The following is a 21,008-nucleotide window of genomic DNA, read 5'->3' as shown; positions in this document are numbered from 1 at the left end:
AGCATCAAATAAAATATCAAAAATTGTATTTTATTATAAATAGATGGAAAATAATAGAAATAAATTGCTCTATTTGGTAAGTTTTATTATAATAATTGCTTTAATACGCTTTTGAAACATGACATAAAAAAAAAGAAAATATTCTAAAAAAAATTAAAGAGGTTCATTGATATCTTCCTCCTTATCAACATATTCAGCTGGTTGGGAGGAGTCATGGTCTGATATATCAGGAATTGGCTGTTTAATTGGACGAGTTTCGTCAATTTCAGCAGCTCCGATCATTTCATTATCGGCATCGATTGTTTCAGCCTTTTCATACAAAGCGTTCTTCTCAGGAACTGTCTTATGGGCGTAAATAAGTGAAATTGAACAAGCAGTGAAAACTCCTGCTGGCATGAAGGCCAAAGCACTTGTTTCTGGGATAAAGAATCCTAGGACAATAGTTAGATCTAAAATAACGATGTAATGAACAGAAAATGTCAAATAATTGTAATATCTGTTTTGATCAACAGTTTTAACCTTTGCTTTCACAAGAATTGCATTGACCACATAATATATTGCGTATAAAATGAACATTACGCAATGGCAAATATTGAAACACATATTTGAACCGGAAAACATTGGGAAAAGCTCTGCGTACTGCCTGTTATTAATTGTAGATGATAAAGCAAGTAATAAAAGAACGCTAAATGAAAGGATTAAATAAGGAATTGCGATGGTAAGATGGGGATTATCAATTTGCTCTCGTCCAAAGTAAGAAAAGATCGATAATGTGTAGAATATGAAGTAAGAGAAGAACAAATCCCTTGAAAATATCTTCCTAAAAATGTTGACATAACTTGCAAAATACAAATCAAAGAGAGAGAAGAGATCTGTATAGCAGACTAAAAGGATTATCAGTCCAAGTGTAAGATGCTGCTCAAAGGTTGGGATTACCCCAAAGCTACCCACGTTTATGAAGTAATTAATGCAATAAAAAGCGGAAATAACGGAAATGAACACTTCGAAACCGATAAATATCTTGGTGAATTTACGATTTGCGCAAGTAATTTCAACTGAATCAAAGAGATTTAGTTGTTCCGAATTAAATTCAACATCAATTCTATCGAAATTAAGAACATGAGCTCTGACTGCTGGTGTCTTTGCAGTTATGGATTCTTTAATGTCAGAAACAAATGTGTTAACCATTAAATTTTTTCTGTAAAGAGAAACATTAATTTGGCCTTTAATTTTGAGTTTGCTTCCCTTTTCTGCAGGATGTAAATAGATGTCTACGTATTGATCTGTATATTTGACGTCTGTATGCGAAATTTTATATTTGCTGAAATTCGCTGATTTGTTAACTTGTATTGGGTTAATACGTGTGACAGAAGCCGTTGGGCAGTATAAACATAATAAGCATGCGATCGATAAGATGACATATGGAATTACGAGATGAATTTTCGATATTTTTGATATTTTGAAATCGCAAACTAATGGATGATCATTCACAGTATCAGTATTTGATATAGCAATTGCATTCAAACCATGAGTGGATATAAAATCCTCCATTTTTTTCAGTTTTTATCCCCTCGATTTTTTATTTTCTCACCCTCAATAAATTTCTTCAATGAACCAAAGAACAGAACTATCCATAGTTTAATATAATATGCTTCTTTAACGAGACTTTTTTAATGATTTCCTCAATGAATTTGTCCCATTAGAAGCTTGAAACTCGAAATGGTAACCACCAAATTTCAACCAAAAAAGTTAAATTAAGAAGAAAAGGCAATGATTTTATGGCCTAACAGTTTATGTTGTATATCATATTTCGAAAAGTTACGAGAAAAACCCAAAATTCGAATCCGAAAAGTAGGAAGAAAGCAGTTTCATAAGATAATCCATAACAAAAATTTCATACATCAGTTAGAAGATGATTGTTTATGAGTAAAAATCAAATTCTACTGAAGATATTAAAAATAAAAAATATTAACTCAAAAAAACAAATGTAAAATCTCTAAATCTTTCAAAACTCTCAGAAATAATAGGTAAATTACGATTAAATTTGTCAGAAAAACAAAAATCACATTCTTTATACGAATCATTTCGTTTTCGATTAGGAAAACTAATGATCAGTGTAAACAATGTGATAAGTGTATACTAAGACTCATTGGAAATAGAGAATTATTGAATAAATAAAATAAGAAAGAGAAAATTCCATAAATTGAAGAATTTCTAGTTACTTGACTTCTAAACCAATCAAATATTAAATCTAAAATTAAAAAAAAGAATCAAATGTCCGGCCATGAAATAAAAGTTTGAAATTGATTGGGTAATTAGTTGCCAAGTTGCTAGACAATCCTTCCAATGTGAGAATTGATTGCTAATTTTGTACAGATATAATATAAAATTTATTTAAGCCTCAGGGATTGGAATCTCTCCGGAAGCAATCTTCTTTTGAACTTCCTTTGGATCCATTCCGTCAACATGAGCACCCATCGCCTGCGCTGTTCCGAGGACCTCTTTGACTGTGCCTGAGAGCTTGCGAGCGCATGACTTTGACCTCATTGTGCGGGCAATGTCAATGATTGTATCAAGAGAAAGACTTCCACTGTGCTTGACAGCTTTTGTCTTCTTGCGATCGCGATGTGGCTCGTTCAGGGCGGCAATCAAAAGAGTGGAGGTAGAGTTCTCAACGTCAACCTTGAACTCACGGTTTTGGACCGTGATCTTGACTGTTGCGCGGAATCCCTTAAACTTTTCGGTGGCTTTAGCTACCTCTTGTGCAACTTTTGGAGCTGGAACACCGAGTGGACCAAGCTTTGGTGCAAGCTTGGATGTAACACCGGTTTCACCACCCCATACGCGGCACTTGATGATAACTGCTTGATCAGCCATGATAAAATGAAAAAAAAATTGAGAGGGATCGTGTCCCGACTTTGAATATGAATAGTCTTTGGAGATTTAGATTTACCATACTAAATAATATCTATTTATTATGAAATTGGTCCCTAAAACAAAATGATCATTTCGATAAAATCAATTTTAGTATTTTTAAGCTTTTTATGAATGATCGTGGAGTTACTAGTTAAATGAAACATAAAACTCATCGAAAATATTTCCAAAAAAATTTCGAAATTGATTTTTATTTTTAAGAATTTTTGTTAAAATTTCACTAATTTTTTGAATTTTGTGATTTTTTTGGAAAAATAAATCTGTGATATTAGATTATATTATACATCAAATTTAAAATTCCGTCCAAATTAGTCTAAAAAGATCAATTTTATTGATAATAATTTTTATCGCTGCCATTCAAGTCTGTTTTAAAGATAATTTGGATATGTCTACATGATTGTAATGCATGTGGTAATTAATTTTTTTTATTGGATTTTTTACCGAAATCTGCAATATAATCATCTTCTCTTTTAGGATTTCAAATGACATTGAGAATTCTGTCAAGAACGAATTGATCTTTGACAACAATATCAGATCTTTTTATGTCACTTTTCAGAATTTTGAAATTTATTTCAATTTGACTTTTATAAAATTTCAATAGTATCACGAATTGCTTTCTTTTTCGAACGTTATAAATAAACTCAAAAGTGTAAAGTTCACAATTTAAATCCCATAAGAAATTCACAGTCGGATTTTTTTTTTCTTCATAAAAAAATTTCTTATGTTTTTCCTTTTTGAAATGCATTTAACTACCGATGAACCATTCGTAATGAACAAAGAAGTACAAGCATTTCAACGTGGGGAAGGTGGCACTGATTTTAATTACACTCTTTTCCCTTATCATACAAATTTTATTTCGATCACTGAGATCAAAGAGGAGCGCTTTCTGAATTCACCTCTTACAATACCAGAAGAAGTGATATTTCCAGATGGACATACTTGTTCTATCAGTATTATTTCAACTAATGCTTTAAAATCCCTACAAACGACCAAAGTGATATTACCTGCATCAATTATCGCATTACGAGGCAATATAGCACCAGAATCTCATATTACATTCATTGATTTATCGAAAACAAAAATTACAAAATTAGATAATTCAGCATTTGAAAAATGGGTTAACTTAGTTGAGATCATTTTACCAGAGACATTAACTTCATTACCGAAATCATGCTTTTTAAACAGTCTTTCATTAACAAATCCAAAAATTCCTTTAAAAACCAATCTAGATCAAGCAGACAAAGCTTTTTCCAGCTGTATATCACTACGAGAGCTGAACTTATCACAATCAAACATTACAATCATTCCAAATTATTTCTTTTTCAATTGTATATCATTATCTAACCTAATTCTTCCAGAAATCAGGCGCATTGGAGCATATTCATTCTACAGAACATGTATAAGTCACTTCGAATTACCTAATTCTGTTAGATTGAACACAGCCAGCTTTGCACAGATAAATACAGAGCAACCAGTAGTTAAAATAGATGTTACTGATATTACTGACGCATGTTTTGCAGGATGCACGCAAATGAAATCGATAATTATTGGAGAAAATGTTAAAAAAATTCAAATTGACTCTTTTAAGAACTGTTCTTCACTTGCGAACATAGAAATACTTGGATCATTAAATAAAATCATGCATGGAGCGTTTTTTAATACTTCTTCGCTGAAATTCATCAATTTTTCAAATTGTAATTTTGGAAATTATCCTTACGCGTGCTTTGAAATGTCAGGAATAGAAAATATCATATCCCCACCAATTATAACAGCAATAGATCACCATGCGTTCTCAAAAACAGGTATTTCTGAGTTAATTTTTTCGAATTTAATGAAATCTATTAAATATGATGCTTATTCCAGCTGTCACAAGCTAAAAATAGTTAATTTGTCAGAATCTCAAGTTGAAGTGATAGAACACCATGCTTTTTTCGATTGTTTTAATTTAGAAAAAATTATATTCCCCAAAAACAGAGGAATAGCAATCGGAGAGGCAGCATTTCAGAATAACACAAAGTTAAAGTCATTGGATTTCGATGACGGAGTTTATTTTGACAAATATTCTTTTGCATATTGTATTTCTTTAGAAACAGTGAGGTTTTATTATTGCGAAGAAATACAGAGTGCAGCATTCACTGGTTGCACCAATTTATCTGTATTTTGTCCGAAAAAAAATTCAGAATATCGACTCGGATTTTATTTTGAGGAGATATACAACTTAATAGGCTCTAATGCCTTTTCCAATGCTGTTAAGCCAACTTTTTTGTATATTGGAAAGAAAATTAACATTTTATCTGATTATTGTTTTTCCAACATGGAAAACTTGAAGATTATAGACTTACATGAATCAGAAGTCACAACAATCGGTTATTCTGCGTTTTCCGGTTGTAAAAAATTAGAAACTTTATATCTTTCAGAAACAATCACGGATATTCGTGATTACGCGTTCTCATCTGTCAAGAGGATCGTTGTTATCTATTGCGGTAACCATTCTTATTACGCTAGCTATAATTCTTTCCCAAATTCGGCCGAAGTTGTATATTATTCGAAAAATTACAGTAACTTCCTTGGAAACATCGAGCCCATGTATTCCGGAATCTGTTTATTGCCTCAGGAAGGTTTGCCAACGCCAAGACCCACAGCAGAGCCAATTCCTAAGATCTACAATGCGAGAACAAACGCTACGTTAAGGTCTTTAGCCAAAGAAGTTGTTATTCCTGCTTCAACGCCGAATTATAATTTGCAAGGGGAATATTACTTCACTCCTATAGTAACGGTTGGCCGAACAAAGCAGATTTACTTCACAAGGAAGTCTGTTATGATTATTTTAGGATCCGTCGCTTTAATTCTTTTAATTGCGAAAATTATTTATTCAAGGGTATTTATGATTATCGATCACTATACACAAGATGAAAATACACTCATGGATAATAACGATTATGCCAATGAGCCCTTGTAATTGCCGGAATTTTGTTACGGCATTTTTTTTAGAATTGACATGTAATTGCTTGTTTTGTTATATTATTGTTATGTATTATATTAAATGATTATGTTTTTAATATTAAATCAGAATTCTGTTACAAATTTTTCATATTCGCATGTCATTTCATGATATAATTCATCGGAAACATTATAAACAGTTCTGTTATCATTTACATGCAATATATGTTAAGCAATCTTGCGTTCGAGGTATTACGTTGGAGGTTTTTTATGCTGATTCAAACGTTTTGAAAGAAATTTTTTATTACAAAAATTACAGCCCTACCGAATTATATACAAGTATATCAGATTTATAGTGTATTTCATTTTTTTCGCATTAAACGAGTGAACTAGACAATTGTCAACAATCTCAAAATTAATTTAATAAAAAAATCAAATTTGGATAAGAAAATTAGTTGAGCCACACTGTATAGCATACTTCTGCATATAAGTGATTCAATAAGGATGTAATTTTATTTGGTCAATAAACTGTTAAAAATCTAATACGATCTAATGCGATTGTAAATACGCCAGAATTAATAAATTGGTCATTGCAATATAATATTTCCGGCTAAGGACGCTCAAACAAAGTGTAAACGCCCTTCAATGATTTTTTTATTCAAAAGTTAATTATGTTTTTGAATAGCAATAAAAGCTATCGTATATCAGAATTGATTTTATTTCTGACAAAGAGGAATTGAATTCTGATATAAATTGTTAAAACAATTGAAAAATTGATAGGTTTACTTCAAACACATTCATAATAAATAAAATCAAATTCAGACTTTTGTCAGACGCTCGAATTCAAACTGTCTTTGTGCATAAATATCATTAATTGCTGATTTTGATGGATGATTCAATAAGTAATCGATTGAGAGCATGTGTGAACAATAGGCACCGTCTCTTGAGGCTTTGGCTTTCAAAACCATGCCGGAAACATCTAAAACAAGTTTGTATTGTCCGCTGCGTGGTTTGTGTTTGATACAGCCTATTGTTTCCAATAAACTTAATGCGAGATACATCCTTCTTTCAATTTGTTTCTTATCCGGAACACCATATGAGAATAGGGTTGAGACACTCTTTATGTTGAGCAAATTAACGTTCAAGAATGGGTACAAAATCATGAAATATTCAGCGATTTGACCGAGATGGGGAGAAGTTTCGAGCTGGAAAATATTTTGGATAGTTGCACTGTTCGATTTGGACTCCAGTTGAAGATACGTGTTCTCAATATGGTTCAATAATGAGGAGAATCCAAACCAAGATAACTTCCCTCTTCCATTATTGATCGTGACACCGAAATATGTTAAAAGATTAAAGAGTTCATAGAGCCTACGGTGGTTTCCTTGGTGCTGGACAGAGAGTGACATTATGTTTATTTGCTTGGGCTTTTGTCTTTCACACTTCTGGATAACTTCCTTGAGAACAGAAGAGACCGGTGTAACATTCTTTCGCTTCGAGAAACTCGAGAGAGTAAACTCCTCGTCGTCGTCACTATACATTTTGACAAAAATGATTGGAAATGTTAATAATCGAATTTGAAATAGATATTTATTTGAAATAGGAGATTAGTAATATTGATTTTTTTCTCTGTCAGACCAAATTGATATCGATTCTCAAAAATATTTGAGAACTAATTGGTTTTATTTCGTCAAATATTTTAATATTCTCTATGAAAACATATAACTATCTCCCGAAATTTGACTGCAGCATTCTTGTTGTTATGAAGAATTATCCAGCAATCCGAGATTTTTTTCTAGCGCATTCAAATTTTGTGGGCCGCTATATTTATATATTTGAGATAATATCTGAAATGACGAACTATGGTTTTAGATATTAGAATCCATTTTTCACTAATTATTTTTTCCTGGCAAAAAAATTGTTAGGATTTTGAATTTTACTTGGAATTTGTTTTCTTGCAGATTCATCATAGAACTTAATCATGCATTTTGTTTGAAAACTCTTCAAATTTGAATGATTCATCGATATTTTATATTTTTTATTAACGTGCATATTTATATTTTTGAAAAATAGAGATAAAAAGTGAGTGTTTTTAATGAGTTTTTTAATATGGACTCAATTTACAATTTCAAATGTATGACTCTAATCTGCGAATATGTTTTCATTTATTACCACTGGTATTAGTGGTTTCTATTTTCTAAAATTTTCTGCGAAATATCAATATTTCCTTGATTGTTGTTTTCAATATTTTTAAAGCAGTTTATTTTGAAGCACATTTATATATTAACAGCTGTAATCTTTAAATTTTATTTTTTTATTCTTTTCTTGTTGTTTATTTTTTATGGAATTTTTTATTTAATGCCAAATTCCATTTCTACTAACTTCAAACATTAAGTATCCAAATTTAATTTCATTTCTTGCAAATTATCTTCTTATTGATTGTTCGCGTATTATTCACTGCATATTGGAATAGTTCATGCATTAGTTTCACCAATAGATCAAGCAATGATAATATAATTTCTATTTTCTGCAAAATACTTCCCTTTCTCTTTTGATCTTTGAGAAATTTAATTCATTTATAAAAGAAAAATATTAATATCAATTAATTCATCTAACGCTATATCTGTGCTCGCTGTTGATTTTAAATAAATGTAATCGGGATTACATAAATTTTCAGATTACGGGATCAAATATTTCAAAAACATTAAATTAAGGCAACTATCCACATGCCATAGTAACATATTCTTTCATTTAAAATGATTAGTAAAAGCGAAATTCCAAATTTAACGTTTCATTTTATGTCATCTGATTCATTTATTAATGAATGAAGATTCTATTTTCAGTATCAAAAATATTTATTTTTTCCAAAATCATTAAATATATGAATTTCGATTAAATTTGATTTCAATCTCCGGCTCATCTTAATATTTAAGAATAATTTCAGCAGAAACAATTCAATAAATGCCTGTACAATGATAATTCCTTATTAGCTTATAATAATTATATAAATTAACCGAATTTACATCATCAGTATTAAAAAATCAATATTCAATGATGTATTCACACGGATTATAATATATAGAACTATTGAAAGCGTAACATATATTCAAACAACAAAAATTTTATATTAAAATAATGATGCCAATTATTTGTTCACTGATTCATAATAATCACCATTTTATTAATAAGTAAATTGAGTGAACTCATGGAAAATGAACATATCTATACTCGATATGAGAAAATACACTGAAGATTTTGAAAATTTAATCTTTTGCCATCTAGATTTAATCCTTTCTTTGTTTCAAGTTTCTAATCAAATCAATTCAAACAAAGTTTTTCTTTCCAAATAGAGTACGAGTTCAGAAATCGAATTCCATTAATTTAATGGAAAACTCGATATTAATCAAAAACAACCATGTTACAATCAATAATATGATGTTTCCAACCAATTTCTCTTATAAAAATGATTTTACATCTAAATTTTGAAATAAATTTTTCGACATTTTAATAAACTAAGTAAAATTAACCAATAAACCAAATGTCCAGTCAACCAGAGTTCTTTATCTGGTGTGCCAATGCTTTCAAATTCTATTTTAATACGATATTTTTTTTTTGGATATGAAATAACTTTGATGTTCTTGACAGAGGGATAAAACTTGAACATTTAAGTCCTGACAACCATGAGTTTACTTCTTTTTTTACATTGAGTATGAAATATCTTCTTCTTTTTAATAAACCAAGTCCAATTAACCAATAAACAAAACGTTCAGTCAATCAAAGTTTGTTATTTGGTGTGTCAATGCTTTCAAATTCTATTTAATAATTATGATTTTTTTTGGGTATGAAATAGCGTTGATGATCTTGACATAGAGAAAAAATTGAACGTTCGAGCCGTGTCAACCATGAATTTAGTTTTCTTTTTACATCGAATATGAAATAATCTTCTCTTTTTATTACTGAAAGAAGTATAATTAACGAATAAACCAAATGTATGGTCAATTGGAATTCTTTATTTGCTGCATCTTTGTTTTCAAATTCTTTTTTTATTTGATTTTTTAAAAATCTTCTTGTTATTACTGAAAGAAGTATAATTAACGGATAAACCAAATGTTTAGTCCATGGAAGTTCTTTATTTGGTGCATCTATGTTTTCAAATTCTTTTTTTAATTTGATTTTTTTAATATTTTCTTCTTATTTTATGAAAAAAGTAAAATTAACCAAGAATCGAAATGTTTAGTCAATTAAAGTTCTTTATTTGGTGCATCTATGTTTTCAAATTCCTTTTTAATATCTTCAATTGGTTTTTCTTGTTTTTTCTTCTTCAATGGGTCATCATCAGCATTATCCCATCCTTCTATTTCCTCACCCTGTACTTCCATCTCCTTCAATTGAGGATCATCCCTTGGAAATGCTTCATTTTCGAGTTTTATGCCTACAGGGATATCTAATTCGAGCCACATCTTGCGGAAGTACTCTGTGAGTCTGTCTGAGTCTCTTTTGTTGTATGAATACATGTATTTGACGAATCTGCCCGCTTCACTCTTAAATTCTTTTTCATCTTTGCGTGGAAGGAAGTCATCTTTGATCGGTGGCCTTGTGCAACGACAAATAAATCGTGCGATGTCGTCTGATGACCAATCATGGGCAAAAACTATAGATTCAGATTGATTTTGATGCGGATAGAATCTGAGCGATGGATACTCAAGGATATGTGGGTAATGGTATTGTCCCGTATTATTGAACGTATTAATGTAAGCGAATCTGACGTTTGTGACGTTATTTTCCTTTAATTTTTCTGCGGCCAAATTTAAGAGGTTTATGTAATAAGAGTTATCGTCTAACGTCGTTCTTAAGTAAAGGACCACTAAATCGGCCACGCGGTTCCTCAAAAAGTGTTCGTAATTATTTGCGTTTAATTTCTTGACCAAACCTGATTCATCTTCTTCCGTAAGGTTCTCGCAATGGTACTGGATCTTTAGCTTGCCGGAAACGATCTCGTCGAAGTAATTTGTAAATGATCTGTTATAATCTCCTCTTGAGAAAGGATATTGGAAGCAGTAGCTCTTGTATTTTTCGTTTGGATAGAATCCTTGGTAAACAGGGTCGAAAGCGATGAAGTTGTCTCCATCTTGGAAAGACAATAAACAAGCGCGCTCAGCAACGAATCGTAAGTCCCTGGAAAGGAATCCAAATTGTAGGGAAGGATATTTAAGAGCCATATCGTATAGGTATTCCTCTTGTTCTGTGATCAATTCGTCGGACATCATGGCTACAATGGTTTTCGGAGAGTTTACGAGGTCGTCGTAGATATATTGCTTGAAGACTGGTTCGGCCACTTCAAAGAAAGCGTTGAAATCTGGCTCAAATGGCTGTAAAGCGTGATCTTCGAGTCTGAAGAGGCAAATTTCGAGCGCTGAGACGTTTAACAAGTTCATGTTCTTCCTGGAGGTGACAATGACGTCCATAGCACCTAAGTATGGAGCAACTTTGAATCTGAGATCCAAAGTTTTTTCGAGAAGATCTGGAGATGTAATCAAACTGAATCTGTAACAGCCAAGTGTAGCATATAAGTCCTTCATTTCATCAACTGTATCGACTGTTTGTGAGAAGAATCTTTTAAGAGTAAATAAGAGTGAAACTTCGTTCATTGGATAAGGGCATGCTAACCACAATGAGTGGTTCTTGAAAAGGAATAAAGCTGGTGGTGTAACAAGATACTTTTGTGTTAATTTGAGTGGATTTGTTGCATCAACGTATAAAAATGGACCATTGTTCATGAAAAGGGAGCTTGCTCCTGAAAATGCAATGTGCTGTTGGATAATTTCGAATTTGTTTGATGGAGCAACTAAAACAGCGACAAAATCTGTTGTATTAACAATACTCCACATCTTGTGCTCAGTAACTGTTGGAACAAAAGGCTGTGAAGTGTCATTAAATGAAATGTAATGATCTTCACTTAAACAAAGACTAAAAAGAAACGAAAACATATAAAAAAATTTTTGATTGGTTGAGACGTCAATTGACACAAAAGTGACAATCAATAAAAGTGACATTCATAAAAGTGACAAATTGTAATAAAAAGTGACAATGACTTACGAAGTACCAAGAAATTTCCGTCTATTAGAGGAATTAGAGGTCGGTGAGAAAGAACAAGATTTACCAGCAGGTATTTCATTCGGTCTTGAGGATCCTTCTGATGCAACTTTGACAAATTGGATTGGCTCTATTATTGGTCATCCACAGACTGCTTTCAGCAACCGCTTAATCTCCATAAGAATCTCGTGCGGCCAAAAGTATCCAAAACAAGCTCCGTTCGTTAAATTTATCACAAAAGTAAATCTTCCTTTTGTAGATCCAAACGGTGGCATCATTCTCGAAAAATTCCCAACACTCGGACATTGGCATTCAGAAACAACAATTCTTAAAATTTTAACAGATATCGCTGTTTTAATGAAGAAATACGGTCTTACACCCCAACCACCAGAAGGTTCTACATATTAAACAAAAACAAAATTACAAACAGAGATTTTTTGAAAAAATCTCAACGAAATCCTATTTGAAATTAAAATGTTTTAAAAATAAATAAACTCCAACCATTTTTTACAACTTTTCTATACATTATTTCTACTCCCTATGAATAAATAAAGAGATTTTACTTCTAATCATCTTATTTTTCGTTAAATTATAAAAACAATATATCTTGAAAAATCAAAACTAAAGATAATTAACAACAAAAAGATGTTTAGGCTCTAAATTTATGAGTGATTCAATAGCTTTATTTTAGTTTTATGATTAATTTTTTAAAAATTAGATTATTTTTTTTATAAAAATTAAAAAACTAGACTTTTTAATCAATCACTTACTGAGTATCGACGATCTTCTTGTAGCCCTCATAACGGGACTTCATATCATTAATAAGCTGTGGGAACTTCATTTCAGCCTCCTTTGGATAGATATCCTTAAGGGCGGCGAATCTGTTTTCATCCTTGACGAGTGGGTCGAGGCTGTATGTTGGTTCCTTGGAATCGATTGTGAGTGGCTTTGGCTTGGATGGGTTGTAGCGGTAGAGTGTGAGGTAGCCCATCTTGACAAGATCCTTGCAGTGCTTTGGTGTTGAGCCAAGGCCCTTCTTGATGCCGTGGTTGATGCAAGGAGAGTAGTTGACGATAAGAGCTGGGCCCTTGAACTCCTTAGCTTCGAAAACAGCCTTGAGAGCCTGAGCTGGATCAGCGAGCAAGCAAGTGTTAGCGACGTAGATGTTCTTGTATGTCATAGCGATGGCACCGAGATCCTTCTTAGCCTTTGTGTAACCAGCAGCAGAGAAGTTAGCAACAGCACCACGGGATGTAGCCTTAGAGCACTGGCCACCAGTGTTGGAGTAAACTTCTGTATCGAAGATGATGAACTTAACGTTTTCGCCTGTAGCAAGAACGTGATCGAGACCACCGTAGCCAATATCGTAAGCCCAGCCATCACCACCGACGATCCAAACGATCTTCTTGGCGAGGACATCAGCCTGTGTCTGAAGGGCGTACATCTTCTCTGTTGGGTTCTGGACCTTGGCAAGGAGTGGCTGGATCTTCCAGACGAGTTCGGCAGAGGCCTTCTCCTCATCCCAAACCTTGAGTAATTCTTGCATCATGTCCTTAAGTTCACCCTTGAACTCGTTGTTCTCTAAGCAGTCCTGGACGAGCTTCTTAGCGATGTTACGGCGGGCTTCGACAGCCTTGAAGATACCGTAACCGAATTCAGCGTTATCTTCGAAGAGGGAGTTGCCGAAGGCTGGACCGTGGCCACGCTCGTTGACTGTGTATGGGTTCCATGGGAATGTAGCGGACCAAACGAGGGAGCAGCCTGTACCGTTAGCAAGGTAGAGCTGGTCACCGTAGAGCTGTGTAAGGAGCTTGGAGATAGCTGTTTCACCGCAGCCTGCGCAGGCACCGTTGAATTCGAGGAGTGGCTGGCGGAACTGAACGTTGCGAACGTTTGTTGGTGGAAGGAGGTGTCCACGGTTTGGAGCGCCGAAGCACTTGACCCAGTTCTTGCCTTCTTCCTCGTCAACCTTTGGATTGCGGTACTGCATTGAGAGAGCCTGTGTTGGGCAGGATGTAACGCATGTGCCGCAGCCTGTGCAGTCGAGTGGAGAGATCTGGATACGGAATCTGTAGTCCTTGATCTCCTTGCCCTTGGCCTTGAGTGTGACCATGCCCTTAGCCTCTTCATCTGTCAACAAGAATGGACGGATGACAGCGTGTGGGCAGACCATGGAGCAGGTGTTGCACTGGATGCACTTCTTCTCGTCCCACTTTGGAACATCGACAGCGATACCACGCTTCTCCCATTGGGATGTGCCGTTTAGAACTGTGCCGAGGTCGACCATCTCATCGACAGAGACGGATTCACCTTCCTGAAGGATGGCCATGTCGCAAAGATGGCGGATGCCTTCGTGCTTTGGTGGTGGTGGAACCTTGGCGGCGAGCCATTCAGCCTTGTTGTACTTGAACTCCTTGAGGCCCTTGAGAGCTTCGTCGACCATTTCCCAGTTCTTTTGGATGACTTCCTTACCCTTACGAGCGTATGTCTTGGCGATGGACTTCTTGAGGAGGGCGAGGCACTCTTCAGCTGGAAGAACGTTGGCAAGGCCGAAGAAGACTGTCTGCATAAGCATGTTGATACGACCTGGAAGCTTAAGATCGATGGCGATTTGTGTAGCATCGATTGTGTAAAGCTTGGCATCCTTCTCAGCGAGTGACTTGCGAACGGAAGCTGGGAGATCCTTGTTGAGGTCAGCGGAAGCTGGGTAGTTGATGACGAAGATACCGCCCTGCTTGAGTGGCTTGATCATGTCGAACTTTGTCAAGTAGGCTGGGCAGTGGCAAGCGATGTAGTCAGCGCTCTGGACGTAGTATGGAGCGTTGATTGGCTTTGGACCGAAACGAAGGTGAGATGTTGTGACACCTCCGGACTTGTGGGCATCGTATGCGAAGTAAGCCTGACCATAAAGCTTTGTGTTTGTAACGATGAGCTTGATGGCTTCCTTGTTGGCACCGACTGTACCATCAGAGCCAAGGCCCCAGAAGATGCACTGGCGTGTGCCATCTGGAAGGTGGTCGAATGGCTTGCCCATTGGGATGGCTGTCTCTGGGTTGTGGAGACCGACTGTGAAGTCATCTTTTGGATAGTCCTGGTTGAGGTTCTTGCAGATGGCCTCGACGTGGACTGGAGCGAAGTCGCGAGATGAGATACCGTAGCGGCCACCAACGAGCTTGACGTTGCGGCGGCCCATGAGAGCGGAAGCGACATCTTCGTAAAGTGGTTCACGAGCAGATGTTGGGTCGACAACCTTGTCCATGACGGCGACCTTCTTGACGGAAGCTGGGATCTGCTTGAGGAAGAGATCAATGCCGAATGGGCGGAAGAGGTGGACCTTGATGAGGCCTGTCTTGGCTTCTGGGTGAGCGCAGATGTATTCCTCGACGGAATCGCAGCCAGAGCCGAGCATGACGATGAGGTTCTCTGGGTCACGTGGGCCGACATACTGGTATGGCTTGTAGTAACGGCCTGTCTTGTCACCGAGCTGCTTCATGATGTTCTCGACTTCATATGGAAGCTGTTTGAATGGGCGGCGGAACTTCTCCTGGATCTGCCATACGTATTCTGGGCCACCAATTGTACCACGCTGTGTTGGGTGCTCTGGGTTGAGGGAGCGAGCGCGATATTTGGCAAGAGCCTTCTGATCGATAAGTGGCCAGAGGGCTTCGTTTGGAATTTCTTCGTATGTGTTGATTTCGTGAGATGTACGGAAGCCATCGAAGAAGTGCATGAATGGGAGACCTGTCTTGATTGCTGTAAGGTGGGCGACGGCAGCAATATCGTGAGCTTCCTGGACACCGTTGGAAGCAAGCATTGGCATGCCAGAAACACGGCAAGCGTAGACATCGGTGTGATCGTTGTAGATGGAAAGGGCAGAAACACCGACGCAACGAGAAGCGATGTGGATAACAGCTGGGCAGTTCTCACCTGTGATCTTGAACATTTCTGGGATCATAAGAAGAGCACCTTGTGAAGCTGTGAATGTTGTGCAAAGAGCACCGATAACTGTGGCACCGTGAACAGCAGCAGCAACACCACCTTCGGACTGAAGCATTGAAAGGTTGACTTGGTTGCCCCAAATGTTCTTACGGCCTTGAGCGATCCATGCATCAACTAATTCACCCATTGTTGTAGCTGGTGTGATTGGGTAGATGAAGGATGTCTCAGTAAGTTGATAAGCAACTGAGCAGGCGGCTGTATTGCCATCTCCTGCAACTCTCTTACCGAAATTGCGAAGCATTCTTGAAAAATGTGATGTGACATGGCCCTAAAAAATTGAATGATAGTGGAGCGGTTTCCTTCAAAATTTACGTTTGTCGTTTTTGGTGAAAATTTGCCTATTCAAAAAAGGAAATCTAGAACGGTAACCCGATCATCAAGATATATGAACCGTTAATTAGACCAATAGCTCTTATTATCCAAGGTTTTCATTGAAAAATCGTTTAATATAAAATTCGAAAAACTCAAAAAATCAATATCCACTGGTTTCGGATGAGTAGCATTATTACACTCTCAAGGGCCATGATTGCTACATAGATGGTTTTCGATAAAATTGTTTTTTAAACTAAATATTTCAGATTTAAACTTTTATAATTAAATTCATGTTTTTATGTTAAATATAAATGCAAAATCATATTTCAATGTTAAATATCAAGTTATTTAGGATTTTATATCTACGATATTCAATTTTATATATTACCTCACAAATTAGTCATCGTTTCTCTCAATCTAAAAATTGAGTTCATTTATCCAGTGTAAACTTCTGAATATTTTCAATGGATTCAAATAGGATACTATTCAATATCATCCAAATTATGGCCCAACATTTTTTAATATTATGATATTTGATGCTCATAAACCTGATAAAACTTACGATCAAAAATATTTTAAAACTGACATCCATCGTTTTGATTGATTGTATCGTTTTAGGATGAATGATTTCTCTTCACTTCAACTGTTCAAATCTTTTCAGTACATGGTGGCATCAACTTTAGGATAAAAACGCTACGATTTATCACATCACTTTTATCGCTTCACATTTACCTAACAATTACTAATCACATATTTTTATATTAAATTTATTAACTTATTTAATAATTATATAACCGTTCACTTTTGGATTCTTTTGAAAAAATTTCTCCTTCATAATTAATACTTCTATAATGATTTCATTATTCCAAATCCAATGAAATTTTCCATTTTGACCATCGTCATTCAAAAAATAAAATTGGTCTTTCGTTTCTCTGCATATTCATATTCTCAGATATCAATAGAGCATATTTATTTTCACAACCTCATTTTTTCTCCGACCAATCAAGAGGTAGGGCAACGATAGGTCAAAAAGGCTTCTCTGATAGATTTCCTTGCCTTTTGGATATGCTATAATATATAGCCTAGCATGATAGGATATGATGTCAAAAGTTAGAACATAACTTAGGATCTTGAGAAAAATGAAAAACAAAAATTACATAAAAAAAGGAAAATTTTATCTAATTTGTTTTTTTGGACCGAATAAGTAATTTTATTGAATTTCAATACGACACATAGATTTTATTATTAGTAATAAATATAATGGTTTACTATTAACAAGGAACCTAAACTAATGAAAATTTGATTTCAAATATTGTATATGATTATCATAGATTACCAAAATATATTGCTATTTATGAGGATATAATATTGATTATTAGTAAATCGTATAAATTTAATAAATATACCATGAATATTGAATGAATTTCTTGATTCATAGGGGTAAAACGCGCTTTTATATGATTTAGACAGAGAATTTATGAGATGTAAATAACACAATAAAGGTTTATATTGAATATTTTCTAAAAATAAATCGAAATTATAAAAAACAATACATTTATTCATTGAAACTACTTGGACAAATATGAAACAAGCATTCAGGCAATACTTTTGAGACTTCAACGCATCTGATAATTTTTATATAACTTCACCTCTTATGCTTAGAGTGGAGGTATTGAGATCGTATAAGTATAGATGAGCTCACATTCAGATATGATGTGTGAACTTCTGTTTTCACTGCAATTTTGAATCAGAATAAACTCAAAACAAGAATAAAATGATATACTCACTCTCTAAATGTGTTCGAGATTTAAAGTTGTATGAATAAAACGATTCATCTTTCGAAGCCTCCCATTTAATGAGAGACTTCGAAAGATGAATGTATTCATGTAGATGAAATACTATATATGACCATGTGTGATACTAAAGATATCAAAATGTTCATTTTTAAGTGCAATAGAAGGGTTATCTCTCGTAAAATCTCAATTTAAGGAAGATTTAGAAAGAACTCCTTTCCTAAGTAGATAGTGTGTGGTTTCTGTCTTTTGGTTGATCAGGAACTATGAAATTAAGTCGGACAGAAAGAAGTTCTTTCCAAAACAGACTCCAAATGAGTTGTTCGAAAAGAACTTCCTTCTGTATATGGATAATTGTAGTTACCGCACTGAAGTATGTGATTGTGATGATGGAGTTCTCGATAAATCTAAAATCGGATTAAGATTAAATGAAAACTCAAATAATTCTTTGAAATCTTGTGTTGTCTGGCACTATAATAACCAAAGAATGAGAATATTATGTTGAATGATGAGTACGTGTGCTCGGCATTCGCCGAGCGAATTGAGTTTAACGTACTATGAAAAGTGACAAATTTGGGCTTTTTTTCCTAGGGTTATGATCTCTTCCTTTCTGCTCAATACGACAGAAATGAAAGAATGAATTTGTACTCCCTAATTGATTACTACAATCTGTATCTATCTTTAACATAGAATTAGCTGCATTGTGATTTATACTCCAGAATTATTCAATTTAAGATCAACCTCGTAAATTTTAATCATATTGCACCAATACTCCTACGTTGAGATAAGAACATGATTATACATACCAAAGCCCCATATTAAAAATCAAAATTTAGCACCTCCATTATGCAACCACATTATTCGTCGCAAATAAGTATATTTACGCATATTATGATGCATATTCACACAACTCGTATACATGAAAGTTATTAAAATCAGACAAAATTATTGCAATAAGGAAAAAAAAACAACTTTATTATATATGTTAGTAATGAATTACAAATATTTCTACAAAGAATGCTCAATACTTCATATAATCTTCGAATATTTCTTATTACAAGTTAATACATTTTGACTCGAACATGATAAACAAAAGCCGACACGCTGATTACTACATTTATGAAAATATAGTACGTTTCCATTCATTTGTTTACTTGTTTTTGTTGGAATAAAATCATTTTTTTTTTCTTTCATGAAATAAGAATTTTGCTGCGAAAGCAATATCTCTAACAATAATTAATACATTACGTCAACTCTGGAATGAGTATTTATCAAATATGATATCAAAATCAAAAATTAGTTGTTTTTTATGAGTAAAAACGATGTAAATTGATTATTTGACTAATTATCAAATACTTTGATTTTCCAAATTTTTTTCGAAATTGATTTTTTCATGTGAAAATTTAAATTGTTTAATTGCATTTTTGAAATTTTGAATTTTTTTTGGAATTTTGAGTTGATCAATTCAGCAGAATTGATAATGCTATTGCTTTAGGGCATACCACAAGGTGATGAATAAAAGGTGAACATTAACAAATTATTTTAAATCACAAATATCATCCTCATCAACTTTAATTCTAAAAAGAACTGTACTGAATTATGAAAATGCATGATTTACATTATTAAAATCTTTGAATGAAAATAGTACAAGATAAGTTTTTATTCATTTTTAATTAGATTTAAACGAAAAACTACTCCATATTAAAATTTAAGTCGAGAAATCGTATTTTGTTCTTATTTGTTAGCATTTTGTAGACATTCTAATCTTGAATTAATTTGTTACATGATATTATTAACAAATTTAACTGAAAAAATATGTTAATATGGAATAAACCATGATTATATAAGCTATCAATGCTATATATACATATGTAAAAGATTCATATTAACTCAATTAACAAAAATGATAGATTTTCATAAAGGTTCAATCTAGGTTCGTCCGAAAATTTTGATTTTTATATAGAAGACATAGTTTCATATACATAATTAAATTTTCAAACAAATTTGATCATACCATTTATTAAGCAGGATAGTATATTAATTACTATCAGTATAAAAATATAAAAATGATTATATTTAATTATTGCATAATTTAGTCAAAGAGTTATAAGCCTCAAGTGATCGTTATCACCTTCAATGCACGTATACTTTATTGATTCATAGATATTTAATCTATGTTTGACATGTTGTTGTCGTCATTCGTTTTGTTCCCATTCTTCCTAAGTTAGAATTAGAGAATACACCATCCACATCATCTAATTTGGTCCTCAGCGATAGATTGGTTCATTTTGGAGGAGTCCCATCAGACAGTTTTCGAGCACCAAATATCAAATTTTAATGTATACAAATCTTTAGTGATTTATCTCTTTTATGATGAGTAAAAGGTTTCTGCTCATCAACATTTGATTTCCAACATATATGATTTCTAATTGCAATTATTTACTTTCTTTTTATAATCTAACTCTGTGACTCATACCATAAATTAATTATTGGAAAGTGTCAATATGTTTGGCACAACGCATGGCGGAAGATACCAAACCATGCAGGGAATATGATACGTTTAAGATCTCCGAACTTTTTTTCCACACCAATCATGACTCATTGTTTTTTTTGTGGCAACATTTTAAGATTTTATAAAATGGATACCACATTGCTCTCTCACTGATCTACCACACCGAAATTCCAAACATTTGGGACAATTGATCTTGTTTTTCATAATTTTATTTTATTCTTCTGGCTTTTTCCCTAACGGTTATCATAAAACGTGCATTCCAGATTAATAGCAAATACAAATATCTTTAAAATTCTTGTATTTTCCTTAATTTCCTCATTTCAATTATCAAATCTTCTTCAATTTCCTTTTATTGTATTTCGCCGTAATTACTTATCGAGAACTTTATACACGCTATCTATTAAAACTGGAATTTATTAATTGTT

At 33.8% G+C, this 21,008-nt stretch overlaps 7 protein-coding genes across 7 annotated transcripts, besides 1 other annotated feature; 2 read left to right on the top strand and 5 right to left on the bottom strand.

Annotated features, from left to right (window-relative positions):
* Positions 1-66: 66 nt before the first annotated feature.
* Positions 67-1,696, bottom strand: TVAGG3_0751420 (transmembrane protein 181 family; the record flags this gene model as incomplete). Its single annotated transcript, XM_001314770.1, has 1 exon — positions 154-1,551. One exon carries the CDS (start codon positions 1,549-1,551, stop codon positions 154-156), a length of 1,398 nt encoding a protein of 465 aa, XP_001314805.1.
* A 575-nt stretch (positions 1,697-2,271) lies between these two features.
* TVAGG3_0751410 (ribosomal large subunit assembly) lies at positions 2,272-2,877 on the bottom strand (the record flags this gene model as incomplete). The annotated part of the gene is made up of 1 exon (XM_001314771.2): positions 2,395-2,877. The coding sequence occupies one exon, from the start codon at positions 2,875-2,877 to the stop codon at positions 2,395-2,397; it is 483 nt and encodes a 160-aa protein (XP_001314806.1).
* Positions 2,878-3,654: 777 nt separating this feature from the next.
* On the top strand, positions 3,655-6,006 carry TVAGG3_0751400 (antigen BSP-related family; the record flags this gene model as incomplete). Its single annotated transcript, XM_001314772.1, has 1 exon — positions 3,674-5,893. One exon carries the CDS (start codon positions 3,674-3,676, stop codon positions 5,891-5,893), a length of 2,220 nt encoding a protein of 739 aa, XP_001314807.1.
* A 648-nt stretch (positions 6,007-6,654) lies between these two features.
* TVAGG3_0751390 (uncharacterized protein) lies at positions 6,655-7,426 on the bottom strand (the record flags this gene model as incomplete). The annotated part of the gene is made up of 1 exon (XM_001314773.2): positions 6,693-7,415. The coding sequence occupies one exon, from the start codon at positions 7,413-7,415 to the stop codon at positions 6,693-6,695; it is 723 nt and encodes a 240-aa protein (XP_001314808.1).
* A 2,689-nt stretch (positions 7,427-10,115) lies between these two features.
* On the bottom strand, positions 10,116-11,861 carry TVAGG3_0751380 (intramolecular oxidoreductase activity, transposing S-S bonds; the record flags this gene model as incomplete). Its single annotated transcript, XM_001314774.2, has 1 exon — positions 10,116-11,861. The coding sequence occupies one exon, from the start codon at positions 11,859-11,861 to the stop codon at positions 10,116-10,118; it is 1,746 nt and encodes a 581-aa protein (XP_001314809.1).
* Positions 11,862-11,961: 100 nt separating this feature from the next.
* TVAGG3_0751370 (K63-linked ubiquitination) lies at positions 11,962-12,375 on the top strand (the record flags this gene model as incomplete). Its single annotated transcript, XM_001314775.1, has 1 exon — positions 11,962-12,375. One exon carries the CDS (start codon positions 11,962-11,964, stop codon positions 12,373-12,375), a length of 414 nt encoding a protein of 137 aa, XP_001314810.1.
* A 319-nt stretch (positions 12,376-12,694) lies between these two features.
* On the bottom strand, positions 12,695-16,207 carry TVAGG3_0751360 (pyruvate-flavodoxin oxidoreductase family; the record flags this gene model as incomplete). The annotated part of the gene is made up of 1 exon (XM_001314776.2): positions 12,734-16,207. The coding sequence occupies one exon, from the start codon at positions 16,205-16,207 to the stop codon at positions 12,734-12,736; it is 3,474 nt and encodes a 1,157-aa protein (XP_001314811.1).
* A 2,372-nt stretch (positions 16,208-18,579) lies between these two features.
* Positions 18,580-18,627: a mobile genetic element.
* Between the last annotated feature and the right edge of the window lie 2,381 nt (positions 18,628-21,008).

The sequence above is a fragment of the Trichomonas vaginalis genome, chromosome III, assembly GCF_026262505.1.
Source record: "Trichomonas vaginalis G3 chromosome III, whole genome shotgun sequence".
In the NCBI taxonomy this organism is placed as follows: domain Eukaryota; phylum Parabasalia; order Trichomonadida; family Trichomonadidae; genus Trichomonas; species Trichomonas vaginalis.
Note: the sequence above shows the minus strand (reverse complement) of the source record. Positions and strands in the feature narration are given on the sequence as shown.